Source organism: Syzygium oleosum, unplaced genomic scaffold (assembly GCF_021117445.2).
Source record: "Syzygium oleosum isolate NSW1041296 unplaced genomic scaffold, Sole_v2.1 Sole_v2.32, whole genome shotgun sequence".
NCBI classification, from domain to species: Eukaryota; Viridiplantae; Streptophyta; class Magnoliopsida; order Myrtales; family Myrtaceae; genus Syzygium; species Syzygium oleosum.
This window is the reverse complement of record NW_026607516.1, coordinates 2,139,957-2,153,985: the sequence shown is the minus strand read 5'-3', so window position 1 is coordinate 2,153,985 and position 14,029 is coordinate 2,139,957. Positions and strand designations below refer to the sequence as shown.

Here is a 14,029-nt window from a genome sequence, read left to right as displayed (position 1 = left end):
CCCAAAGGGAGAGGAAGATGTCAGTATCTAGCAAATTGGGACATCATGTGACGTGATCCCAGTGACAAGGCCGTCATCGCCACGTTTTTCGTCACCCCCGTATGTTCGGATTTTCTAAAGGGCTCAGGATATTATAAATTTGTGACTTTTGCAGTTGACGTATGGTCGTCGGTTTGTCCTTAGTGGGAAGTCTTGCCATTCGTATTTCTTCGTGCTCGTTGACTCCTGTTGGCGCAAGTCTTGTTTTACGTGGCGGAATACTCCATTTATTGGTCGACACGTGGCAAGGTAGGTCGCACTCATCGACTACTCTGTCTCTTCTCTCTCACCATTACTTTCTCTCTTCCTCTCCGTGCTTCTCTTTTCTTCTTCATTCGAACAAAGAAGACTCGCCTCTATGGCCTCGCCGGCTACCACCGAAGGCGACTTCACCCACGGCCATGATGGTCTGGGCGAGGCCAACCTCGCCGACCGTGAGCGAGGCGGTCCTCACCAGTCGGGGCGAGGCCGCCTTCACTCGCGGCCACACACCAACCAATTGCTAACAATCATGGAGGCGTAGCGACACTCGCTTCGTAGTCATGGTGTTTGAGCTTTGAAGTCGTAGTTGGAGAGGGAGAAGCAAACGAAGTAACCGAGGAGAAAGGAGAAAGACTTTTTAAAATTTCTGATAGGTGAACTCACTTTCGACACGCGTCGCTCTCTCGAGGGTTCATCTTAGCGTTAATATCACGAAAAATCCCAAACTGGTACACCTGTGACAATTTTACTCAAAACTAATTTTTTAACCACAAAAAATCTTAAACTGGTACACCTATGACAGATTTACCCCAAACCAATTTTTTAACCACTAAAAATCCAAAACTGATAAATTTGTGACAAATTTGCCCTCCGTTAGTTTCCATTAAATTAGATTAATACAAAAAAAATAAAAAATTGGTACACCTATGACAAACAGAGGGTAAAACATAGAACTGACACATCAGTCAACTGCTGTGTGTCATTTAACAAAGCAATTTAACAGTAAAATTTTATGGAAACAAACCGATGGTAAATTTGTCACAAGTGTACCAGTTTGAGGCTTTTTTTAGTCAAAAAATTAGTTTGGGGTAAAATTATCACATGTGTACCAGTTTAGGTTTTTTCGTGGTATTAATCCTTCGTCTTAAAATCGACATGACATCACACCTCATGCATCACACCTCATGCAGATGACGTCACTGGCATTACGCACGAAGTGCCCTCGGCCACGTGTTGTGGAATATCACCGTAATTTAGCGATGTTGACCTAAGACAATGATTATTCGTGGGGCAATACAACTGCTTTATTTGCGTGAAAAAGAGAAAGCAGGTGGGACCGATCGCCTCGAGAGCAATTCTTTCTTTTGTTCTTAGTTAGTGCGACTTAGCCTCTGTAAAAGCAGGCGGGACCGATCGAAGTCGATCGTCCCTCTTAGCAATCCTCGTTGTTACCCAAATAGACAACACCAATGCTTAACAAAAATCCTCTCTTTTGGGTAATTATGTTTCGTTGAGATCATGTTTACATTTGGACATGTAGGCAACCCTTCAAAATTAGTGGACGTCAATTTGGTACTTTTGGCTTTTGATGATGCTGAAGGAGTTCTAACCCAAGAGTTCCAGTTATTAAACGAAGAAACGGACTTTTACAACTTACCAAATCTTGCTCCTTAGGTCATGTGCATCTCTTTGTCCAATGCCGGAACTCTATTATATGTTTTTCTTCCTTGACTTTTAAAGTGGTAGGATAGTCATCAATTGTTTGGATGGGAAACGGAACTTTGTTACGACATTTCGCCTAGTTCTTATATATAAGTCTAGAACTATTATTAAGATAAAAGCAGAAGCATCCGCTTGTAACTCTAGGCAATTAGTTTACACTATCTTGTGTTCACCTGGTTCACGCAATTTGAATATTCTACGCCTTTGGAAATGTTCATCGATTAATTTCGAGGCACGTGTAATTTCCAAGTGACTATAAGCCACAATCAACTTCCCAGTGATTTCGTTGCCATCAATTTCCTTTCCCCGTTTTGAAAAAATCCAGGAGCTAGTTTTCATCTCATTACTGTTTGTCCTAAATTGATATTTCTCGATTCTTTGAAAAAAAAACATTTTGATATAGACATATTATGATTGGGGATGTTTTACAACATTACTAGGAAAATTGCTAGGGCAAATGTTTATTCCAAGGAGGTATTTCGCTAACATATAATTAATTTACATAAGTATCACTAATATCATAATTCAGGGAGCTATTTTGCTAACATATAATTCATTATATAGAATAACAATATTGTCAAATTATTGTCCTCTAGTCCATACATTAGACTTGATTAGTTGATAGAAAACATCACGAGTCCAAAATTGGAAAAACATCCCCACTTATATCCCATCAAATTTAAGTAATTATCAAAGCAAGAACCTTTGAAATGATATAGAGAAAATTGTAAGAACCATCTCATCATAACATAATAATTATCGAAACATCTCTACTAGAATTCTAAGGCGATATCAAGGAAGTTACATGGACTCGGTTTTATTATATCTCAAATCTCTTATTGTAATTGTAAGTACTAAAAAATAAGTACTCTTGAGGTGATTTTGAAGAAATTGTGAAAACCTATTATATATATGAACATGATTTGACTGCATCTGTCATTTGTACTTAAATAAACGTATATATTTCCTAGTCCTGCTTCGTTGGATCCTGGTCTCCTCGTCGCAATCAAAGAACAGTCGTTCCATAAAAACATATATATCGTCGTCTCCTATACCGTCCTGTAAAAGCACACCCACTAGTTTCGTGAAAACGTCAGGCATGGCCAACACTCTCAATCGCAGATTAGAAGTCACCGTCATCTCCGGCGAAGACCTCCGCATCAATGACAGGCCCATCAAGAACAACGCCTTCGTCACCGTCAAGGCCGACTGCGGCTCCCCATGGTCGCACGACTCGACGAAACCCGACGACCAGGGGGAGAGCTACCCTTACTGGGACGAGAAGCTCCACGTGGACTTGCCCGCGGGCTCACGCCACCTCGTCGTGGAGGTCCTCCGGAGGAGCTCCTCGGCCGGAGACAGACCCGTCGGGACGGCGTGGATTCCAGTGTCTGACTTCATCTACACGAACTACGCGCGCTTCTTGAGTTACAGGCTGAGAGACGCCAAGGGCCTGCGCAACGGGATCATCAATATCTCAGTGAGGGTCGTCTCGTCGTCGTGTAAAGAGAGTTTGTCGTGTAAGGGGTGTTCGTCGAGTTCGTCGCCTTCGGTGCCAGAGTTCGGGATGCCGGCGGATCGAGAGAAGAACAGCGGGACGGTGACCGGCGTGCCGGTTTGGTATCCCGATGGATGGAAAACTTGAGAGAAACGTGTTACGGTTTGGTTCTGGTCATGAAAATGATCGTCGTTTTGGTGGAGAGAGAGAGAGAGACTTATTGATTTTGTAAGACTTATTACTTTGATGTCTTCGATCCCCATTTGACTGGTTCGATCTGGTAGAGAATGACTCTCCAATATGAGATTTGCCTTTGCGTTGCTCAAGTATTTCATGAGAGTCCATTTCATTCGTTAAGATAAATAGCAACATCAATGCTAGAATCAAAATAGACAGAATCGTAATAATACTTTAGTTTAGATTCTGCACGTATTACGAGCATCTGTTTTTCCCTCCCGTATTAACTCAAATCTTCAAATACTTTCTAGACCCATTTGAAACGTTTCTTCTTCATATGCCTGTTTTTTCTGTCTTTTTTACCTAGTAAAAAAGAGTGTAATTTGTGGGGAATTCCTGCCCTATAACCAAGTTGATCGCCCACAGAAAATATAGACTCCGTCAATTACGAGTGGAAATTGGAGGCACTTGTGTGAAGTCCAAAAGACAAAGTTGTCATCGACCTATTATGCAAAGTTACTTGTCAAACCCAAAAAAGAAAGAGCCTATTCTGAAAAAAGTCTTCACGGCTCACGGATTTGACTCTAAATTTACTTCAGTAAAAAAAGTGGCAAAGGGTGATGAATTTGGAATGCTTTAGTCCGTTAGTTACGTTCTGGTTGGGGTTCATCCGATACGAGATTGCGTTTGCATAGTTTAGTTGAACTGTTCTTTCTTTGGCCAACAAAAAAGGAAAATCATGAAGTAAACTATTCTCCCTAAACAAGTTTGAGAATAGTATATACCAAGAGTGATAGATTTGGAACAGTGCATCAAAACCATTGATAATGATTAATCTCCATGATCTTATTGTAGATTGTGTAATGTTTTTTTTCCCGTACTCGTATCTTTTAAGAATTTTCTCCAAGAAAGAGCACAAGTATTGTGGTCCATCACGTCATAACGCTAGTTAATTCAGTGTACTTAATTTTTTTTTTTCAATGTGATGGAACCATGTGGATCAATGTATTCTACTAGTTCCATGAATCGAATAACTTGTGAGTCAAAACTTAATCAAAGAGCCCAAATAATATAAGATGGTTCGCCTTAGTAATTCGGATGATTGAAGCGGTTTATAATCTCATGTATGAGTCCGTTTTCTTAATACAGTTAGCTAACTCATGGCCGTTCTCAAATAACTCTTGCGCCTTCCTTGGAATGCCCAGGAAAATAGACGAGTGCCTCGAATAAGATTGGTTCCATCTCATAAAAATAGTCGTGCGAATCCAAAATCTCAATGAGGCTTGTAAAAGCATTCAATCGCGATTCAGAACAAACTTTGCAACCCTATATCATTCCTTTCCTTTCCTTTCATGTCATTCATGACGTCGTGCTTTGATAAGATGTCTAAGCTGTGTCGGCCCTCGTTTGGACAAATATCCATTCCCATATTCTACTTAAAAAGATCAAGAGAAAAAAGGTTTTTCTTTGGGCGGTGCGTTCCTACACTCTCATGAAAGAAACATGAAACTTTCCCGACTTCGAGGAGGACCCGACACCCGTCAACATTGAGAAAGTCAAAGCATGTCCGACGTGTCACACACGTGTTCACCGAGTCCCGCTCCATGCGTTAACACGTGGCGGTCCTAGCTCTCTTATGCGGCCTGAAGTGTTCAATTTTGTTTTATAAAACAAAACAACATCACCAAATTCATTGTTAACGTTGGTTTCGCATGTTCAGAATGCGCCAAGTGTTCTGTGTCGTCGTTTTTCATAAGGTAGCACGTGGTGGCGCCGCATATGGACAGTAAAATTTTGCCGACCCACGTGGTCAACAATTTATGGAGGTGAAATCAAGGCGGTGCAAATGGACTTCGACTGATTTAGGTGTAGTCGGTGTGCGGAAATTCTTCTGTTTTTTCGAGAAAAGAAGCATGCGGTATAATTGATTGTTGACCCCTAAATTTTCTGTTTAAAGTCTTCGCACGCATTTCATAAGAACGGGATCAAATTTATCGATAGCGATAGAATATGATTTCTAAAATAAAAAGATTGATATTGCATACTTTTGCATTCGCATTTCATTTAGGTATTGTGTATATTTTTTATTTAGCAGTAACATGTTCGCATCGAATAAATTTCATTTAGATTGATCAAGTTGTCAATTGCATTCGAATTTTCAAGATCAAAACCCATGCGAGCTTGGAAACAATGGGACATTCAGCGAGTATATATTGAGTATATATTTTTGGCCAAAAGTAGAATAAAAGATGGGTGCCACATGTTCATCAAAATTTAGTCAAGTCTGAAAGCAAGAAAACGCACGTCCAAAAAAATCAAAGCAGCAAGCGAAGAAGCACTCGCACACAATATTCACGCACACTTGGAGGCAAGAATACTCGGTCAAGAAGGAATTTTGCAGAAGTTAACTTTGGAGAAGCCAAATAAAGAGGACTCACCCACAAAACGTGGAAAGAGAAGATTTTTCTTCTTGGAAAAGTTTCATATAAGAGTCTAAAGTAAATTTTGTGACATATAAGTGCTTGAAATGAGGACTTGAAGTGGCCATGGCAATTTCAAATAAGGGCCTGATTTTGCAGGTCATCGACCGACTAAATATTCTAATCGGTTAAGAGCATTTTCGTCCAAAAATAATTTTAATTTTAAATTATTAATTTTTCTTTATGGCGAGGATTGGCCCTCGCCGGCCGCTGGTGAGGCGACCCTAGCCCAGATTTGACGAGGGCCTGCCTCACTTATGGCCATCGAGGGCGACCCTCACCTAGCCTTCTCCGAACATGGCCCATGGCCGGCCTCGATCGGCCACCAGCGAAGAAGAAAGAAAAAACTAGAAAATGAAAAAAGAAAGAAAAAAGGAAAAAATAAAAAAAAGGGAAAAAAATTCGAAGAAAAAGGTGAAGAGCAAAAATACCTTTGATCATCCGGAAAGTCAGGCCTTTCTTTGAAACTAACATAATCATTTCGGACTCTTATTTAAAACAACCTCCACTTCAGACCCTTATATGAGAAAATTAGAGCACTTTGCGCCATTATTTGAAATAAGGTTCATTTCATGCCATTGTTTGATAAAATGAGGGCACTTCAAGCTTTTATTTAAAATTTTTCCTTTTTTTTTGGGTTAAAATGAAAGCCTTCATTTCTGCAACTGAGGGTCTGTTTAGTAACGTTTCTGTTTCTTTATTTTTCTGTTCTTTTGTTCCCCGGAACAGAAAAAGAATAGAAATCCGTTTAGTAAAAAAAATCTATTTTTTTTGTTTCTGGAACAAAAAAGTGTTCCAGAAATAGATTTGGAACAGAAACAAGAAGCAAAAAAAATCTGCTTCTTGTTTCTGGAACAAGAAAAAAGAAACGATTTTTTTTCTAGAATTCTCCAAAAATAAGAAACAATCCATCGGCCGCAACTCGCCCACCGCCGCCTGTCGCCGTCCTTCGCCGCCACCTACCGCCTGCCTTCCGCCGCAGCCGCCCGCCGGCCAATGCTCGCCGGCCGCCTCCCGCCCGCTGGCCGCCTCTTGTTGTCGACTATTGTTCTCCGCCACTCGACGCTTGTCGCCACCCTCCACCGGCCGCCGTCCTCCACCGCTGGCCGCCGTGCTCCATCGCCCGACGCAGACCGCCACTCGGCGCTAGCCGCCTCCCCCCGCCAACCACCCGACGCCGGCGATCACCCACCACCGGTCGCCGTCCTCCGCCGCCGCCGGCCACCCACCACCGGCCGCCATCCTCCGCCGCCGGCCATTGTGCTCCACCGCCCGACGCCGGCCACCACCCGGTGCTGGCTGCCCTCGGCCACCGGCCACCTCCCGCCTCTGGCCACCCGACGCCGACGGTCACCCACCATCGGCCGCCATCCTTCGCCATCGGCCGTCGTGCTCCATCGACCGACGATGGCGGCCCTCCGCCGCCAACCACCTCCCGCCGCCGCCCCCCGTTGCCATCACCGCCGCCCGACGCCACCGTGCTCCGCCGCTAACCGCCGTGCTCCACTGCCTCCCACCGCCGGCCGCCATCCTCTGCCGCCGCCGACCACCGTCCTCCGCCCCCCACTGCCACCCGCCGTCCTTCGCCGGTAGCCCAGAAGGGAGAAACTCGTCCATGGAATAGAAATGGATCATTCGCGCCCTAAACGCGTTTTTATTCTTTTTCTATTCCAGGAATAGAAATTTTGTGCAGTTACTAAATGCTATTTTTTTCTCAGAAACTGTTCCAAAAAAATAGAAATAGAAAAAACTATTTCTGATCAAAAATTATTTCTGGGAACAGAATCGTTGCTATGCAGACTCTAAGCGGCCCAGTTTGCAGGTGATTGGCCTTGCAGTAACAGTGGACAACTTGGGCTTTATAGAAATGGGGCCAGTCTTGATATGCACTCCTGAATATGGCCCCCTTAGCTCCCATCGATGCTTAAATACATATCTGCAAGGGAGCTTACCAGCAACAAGCGATCTGACTCGAAGCTCACCTGTGCAGATCAATTTGATCTTCAAAGCACTTCAGCAACTCGAGCAGTGCTGCTGGGGCTTTCAACTTGGATTGCAGAGGACGCACGAACGCGGCGAGTAAAGCCATTGACCAAGCTCCCCGAAGAATCGCGACAAATACATGCAATTGGACTTTCCATTGTCCCTTCGACAAATGATCCATCGATATTTATCTTCAGGGGGCCTCTCTTTGATGGACTCCACACAGCCGGTAAGTCGCCTCACTCTTCCGCTGAGGTTTTCTCCTTTGGGTACTTTTTTGGAAGTATTTGGTTTTCAGCAAAAGGGTTTTAACTAGGGTGAGCAAAATGAACCACCCGGATTGAATTGGACTGGCCGGTCCTGGGTGGTTCCCAAGAGCATCGATCGAGTTCTCAGTTCAAAAAAATTAAAATCAGTGATTTTCGGTTCGATTTCATATGTGAAACCGCCTACCCGGATCAAACTAAAAATATTTGTTTAGCGCATGCACCACTTTTCTCAATCTCCACAAAATCACCAAAAAGCAAAAGGCAAAAGGCAAAAGACAAACATTAAATAATAAAATATTAAAGAAAATAAAGAAGCACAGGAAAAGCATCTGTCTCTCCATCTTTTCCTTTCATCCTAGTCACATGCACTAGGCAGTTCAATCATTTTCTCGCTTTTGCCTCTCTCTTATTACTATTAATCATTATTTAATTTCTATTAAATACCTGAAAATGCTAGTTATTTTATAATTATCCATTATAATATAAATCTCGCTCTCTCGCAAACGCAAAATCTTCCCCGTGTTAGATTCTTCTTCAATTAAATATCCTTTGGGAGGTAAAATATGTACATAAGAACTCTCTGTCCCTCTCTCTTGAGTGAAATGGGGATCATATGTTTCTCGTAGTAGTGGCTCTCACGTTATGGAAGATGCTATGACCAAAAGGAACTTCCAAATCACGAGATTACTTTTCCTAGAAAAGGACATTTGGCTCGTACTCGGTGAGTTTACTGAGTTTTAGCGACCTTAGTGAGTGAGCGGAGCACGTTGCATGGATCGGAGCATAATCGATTCCCTCTCCAGCAGTGATCGGAACCGGTGAGTTGGCCTCCCTTTATTTTCTCGCATCGTATATTTGAGCTGAAATCATTCGGTGAGTGAGCACCCTTTCGTTTTCTCGCAACATACCATCGGTTACGGGACCGGGTGGCCAGTTCCTGGTTTTTGGGTGAGAACCGAACCACCCGAGAACCGATCACCCCTAGTTTTAACAATCATCAACGGTTCTAGGCTTCAAAGGCATAATACAAAATTATTTCTCGCTTTTCGTAGATTTAAGAGGATACTTGCAATTACTTCCAGGGAAGGTGAGTTTGAGTTGGATATTTTAAATTGGAGCAACCATTCCTCTATTTTGATAATCTCGCTTCACCTATTAACTTAAGCTTTTGGTTTAAATTAACTTTCTAATATTGTATCAAAGTAGAAGTTTCTGAGTTTAAATCTTTTCAAGCCTCTTATTTGCCTCACTTATGATATATTTTCGTGTCTTAGGTTAAAGTACACATGAGGGGGAGAGTTAGATACTTTAACATTAAGCCTAGTTTTTATCTAAAAGTTTAGGCTTTAAAAATAATTGGGTGGTTTCACAAAATCTTACAATGTCCAAAAAGGTAATCGATATTAGCCTAGTTGAATTCCACTTAGCTAGCTAGGTGATGGTGGTCGATCGAGTTAAGATTTGTATTCGTGCGGAGCTAGCATCTATTGGCATGACAATGGATGGCTTATATAGGATTGGAAGGGGGACATTAAAAAAAATTGTCGTAGAGATTCAGTAGAGCGTAAATGGAAAAATATTAATGAAAAGTCCATAATTTACTTACAAGTGAAGTACATTCTAATGTTTGGCAAAAAAAATAAAGTACATTCTAATGAGAGCCCATTCAATGTAATGAGCCGAAAAGTCTTCCCCTCTCCCTCTCTCTTCTCTTCCTCTCTTGTTTTTTTTTGTTTGTGTTTTATTGCTCTTTTATTCTCTCCCGATTTAGATTCGGGAGCTCTCTTCTCTAAGTCTAATTCTAAATTTAGGAGCTATCCTCTCTCGATTTAAATCTGGAAGTTTAATAAATATACTTTTGGAAATTCGATGCCCCTTTGCTCTGTCTGTGTATAGGTGCTTTGCCTCCAGTTTCAATGGTGATTGTAGGATCATTGCCATTTTACAACAAACACACGTTTCTTATCTGATGATAAATTTAGGTATTATCGTTTGAGGTTTATACAGATCGTATCAGTAACTTGGTAAGCGATGTGCAAGACGGGATATGTCATTTTTGTATCTATTTGTTCACTTTGTTAAAGTCCTATTGTCCACTTTGAAGCCAGATACAATAATGCTCAACGGAAAAGTATAAATTACTCTGTGGTCATAAATTCCAGAAAACAATACTGCAGAGACAAGTGTATAGGAACGGGATCGATTATGAGGTTCTATTCAATTCCATAAGAATTGAGACTCGAATTACGATTGTGCTTGTATACCTTTCTTGTGAACTTAAAGAGTTTGATCGAGGCTTAAGGCTGTGACATAGAACACAAGAAATCGCATCTTCGATGTGCCTTCCGAAGCGCTAGACAAATGAGCCCAAACTGTCAAACAATTACAAATCGTTCTTACTTTCGGTTGAAACTATTGTCCACATCTAATACCTTGTATTTGAAAATGGAGTCCATCTGAAACATATAATGTTTTTTTTTTTTTTACTCAAAAGACTTAAAATCACGACTTGATGTCGTTGCGTCAGAGAGCATATCCAGATGATATCGAACTTGATGATACGTGGGACATTGATCATCACAACATACGTCAGCTCACCAATATAATGTATCTTCGATCGCATTCATCCATGCAAAGACGACGACTTGCAAGTTGACTTGGAGAGCTGTGCATTATTTGTCAGACATATACGCAAGGACGCACAGGAACAGCAACTTCGCTGGCAATGTGTCTCGTGACTTGTTAGTCGCCCCAGACAAATCCCAATCCAGCTCCGTCTCTTTTTGTCTGGTGGAAGGAAGAAAGCGAGACGAAGTCCGTTTTGACTGAGACTCAGAGCTCCATTTGTTTTGCAAAAAACTTATTTTGCTTACAAAAATTAAGAAATAAAAAATATTATCATCATCCACAAAAATGTTAGAACATAAATTGTTGTCAATGATAAAAACTTTCCCCATTGATTGATTATTTCAAACTATATAAGTGATTATTTTTAGTAAATCATTCATTTTTTGCGAAACAAGAGGAACTTAAGATTGTGATGCAAAACACGAGGAAGGGCTTCATCGATGTGCCTTCTGGAGCCTTAGAAAAATGATTCTAACTGTCAAAAAATATTCAATTCATCCTTACTTTCGGTCGAAACTATATTCTGCATCTAATGTTTTGTATTTGAAATGATGGAGTCCAGCAGATATATATTCTATATAATGACTTAAAACAATTGGCTCAAGACTTAATAATCAAAGCATGAGAGAGTATGTTGATATCATATCAAACTTGATAACAGTGACATTAATTATTTTAACATATGTCAAGTCACGAATATAATATAACTTGGTTTGCATTGATCCATCCATGCAAAGACGACTTGCAAAATGACTTGGAGAGCTGTACTTATTACTCTTGTCAGATATATAAGCAACGACGAACAGGAACAGCAACTTCGCTAGCAATGTGTCTCGCGACTTATAAGTCGCCCCAAAACAAATCACAATCCAGCTCCTTTCTCTTTTTGTCTGGTGGAACAAGTCCAAATAAGGAGGGGAAGATGTCAAAACACGTGCTTCATTCTCAGTATCAGCAAATAGGGATGATATCATGTAACGTAATCACAGTGACGAGGCCATCAATCGCCACGATGTCGTCACCCCATAGTTTCAAATTTTCAAGGTTGAAGATATTGCGAATCTGTGACTTTTGCAATGTCATATCATATGGTCTTGCCATTTGTTGTCTTCGTGTTCGCGGTGACTCCTCTCGGCTCTAAGTCTTTTTCTTTACGTGAGCATCAGCTCACGCAGACGACGTCACAGACAGGAAAGCACAGCGTAGTCTTGATCACGTGTCGTGTACTATTAGCTATGTTGACCTGGAACAGCGATTAGATCAACACCTCGAATTTTCTCTGGGTCAACAAAAAAAAGGGTCGTCAACGATTCATTGCGAAATGAGCGAACAATGGCACCACTTCATTTGCGCAAAAAGAGAAAGCAGGTAGGGAGCGATCCCCTCGAGATTAATCCTTTCTTTTGTTTTCAGTTGATACGATTTAGCATACGTAACGAAGTTGAGTCAAGCATTCCATCATCATAGTAATTCTCGTTATTTTCCTAATAGACAACATCATGCTTTACTAGCTCCTCTTTTTTGGTTATTTTGTTTCATGAGATTATATTTACATTTAGATTGGAAAATTGACACTGGAAATATCATAACTTTCGTATGATACTTATTTTGATGTCAAAATTTTTCAACCAATTACTTCTATACCACTTTGATTAAAAAAAATCATTTATGTACTAACTCCAATTTGAGATATCGAAAATCCAAAGTAGCAATATTCTAACATTTTTTTCAAATGATGTGGCAATAATTCAACGTAAATGCCCTAAAACAACTATGCTACACATGTTTGCCTCAAATTTAACAAAATTGGGGACAAATCGGCTCAAATCTCACATCTCCTTCAAACCCTAATTCAGATTGAGGCATTTTGGGACAAAATTAAGAGCTGAATCTTTCTGAGGCATTTTGGAACAAAATTAAGAGCTGAATCTTGCAATGGCTTGCTTCCACACCAACTATAACAAACAAGCACCTATTTCTTTAAACCCTAATCTCACACTCAAGAATTAGGAACAAGTTCAGTCTCTTGTTCAAACCTTAACCTTCCAATGGAGGTCTGCTACTTGATTTGTATGATTTTCTTTTGCCGGAATTGAAATTTCCCGGTGGAAGAGGACGTCCGCGCTTGACAAACCCAACCCAAATGAAAACTCCCAACATTTTCTTTTGGTCTGCCCAAGCTTTCTTAGTGAGCAGAGTTTGAACAGAGAGAAAAGGGACAAAGAAAGTGATTAAAAAAATTTTAAAAAAAAAGAATGAGAAAAGATGAGATGTACCCAAGAAGGAGTGAGATCTCCCTTCGAATTGCCTGAGATTTTTTTCTTTGGTAATTTGCTAGAAGCCCGCCGGTTTTTTTTTTTTTACCGCCAAAGAAGAAGAAGAAGAGAGAGAGAGAGAGAGAGAGAGAGAGAATGAGAAAAGATGAGATGTACCCAAGAAGGAGTGAGATCTCCCTTCGAATTGCCTGAGATTTTTTTCTTTGGTAATTTGCTAGAAGCCCGCCGGTTTTTTTTTTTTTACCTGCCGAAGAAGAAGAAGAAGGAGAGAGAGGGAGAGAGAGAGTTGTAATATGAAACATGGTCATTTAATCAAGAATAGCCAGGTCATGGGCCATGTTGGGTTTCCTTTTCTATAAAAAAAAAACCACGTTGAAATAACAAATTTATAAAAAAAAGGGAAAAAACTACCAAAAACCCCAAACTTTCTCACTTGTGACACATTTACCCGAATTTTTTGTGACACCAAAAACCCCAAACTTTGTTATTTGTGACACATTTACCCGATATACATTGTCCATGGGCATTTTCGTCTTTTTAGCTTTTCTTTTTCTTTTTACTTTTTTTCTTTCCGGCGAGGGGCCCTCGCCGGCGTCGGGCGAGGCTCGCCCTCGCTCGCCAGCGAGGCGAGCCCGCCCGCCGCGGCGAGGCTCGCCTCGCCCGGGCGAGCGAGGCGAGGCTCGCCGGCGTCGGGCGAGCCTCGCCCTCGCTCGCCCGTGCGAGGCGAGGCTCGCCGGCGTCGGGCGAGGAGGGTGAGGAGGGCGAGGCTCGCCGGCGTTGGCGAGCCTCGCCCTCGCCCGGGCGAGCGAGGCCGGGCGAGGCTCGCCGACGCCGGCGAGGCTCGCCCTCCTCGCCCTCCTCGCCCAAGCCTCGCGGCCTTGCCCTCCTCGCCAGCGGGTGAGGCTCGCCGGCGTCGGGCGAGCCTCGCCTGCTCGGGCGAGGAGGGCGAGCGAGGGCGAGGCTCGCCGGCGTCGG

General features: G+C 42.0%; 1 protein-coding gene across 1 annotated transcript; it reads left to right on the top strand.

The window, feature by feature from the left end:
• The first annotated feature begins 2,732 nt into the window (after positions 1-2,732).
• LOC115691731 (BON1-associated protein 2-like) lies at positions 2,733-3,570 on the top strand. Its single transcript, XM_056304634.1, has one exon. It carries the CDS (start codon positions 2,843-2,845, stop codon positions 3,386-3,388), a length of 546 nt encoding a protein of 181 aa, XP_056160609.1. The 5' UTR covers positions 2,733-2,842; the 3' UTR covers positions 3,389-3,570.
• Positions 3,571-14,029: the final 10,459 nt, after the last annotated feature.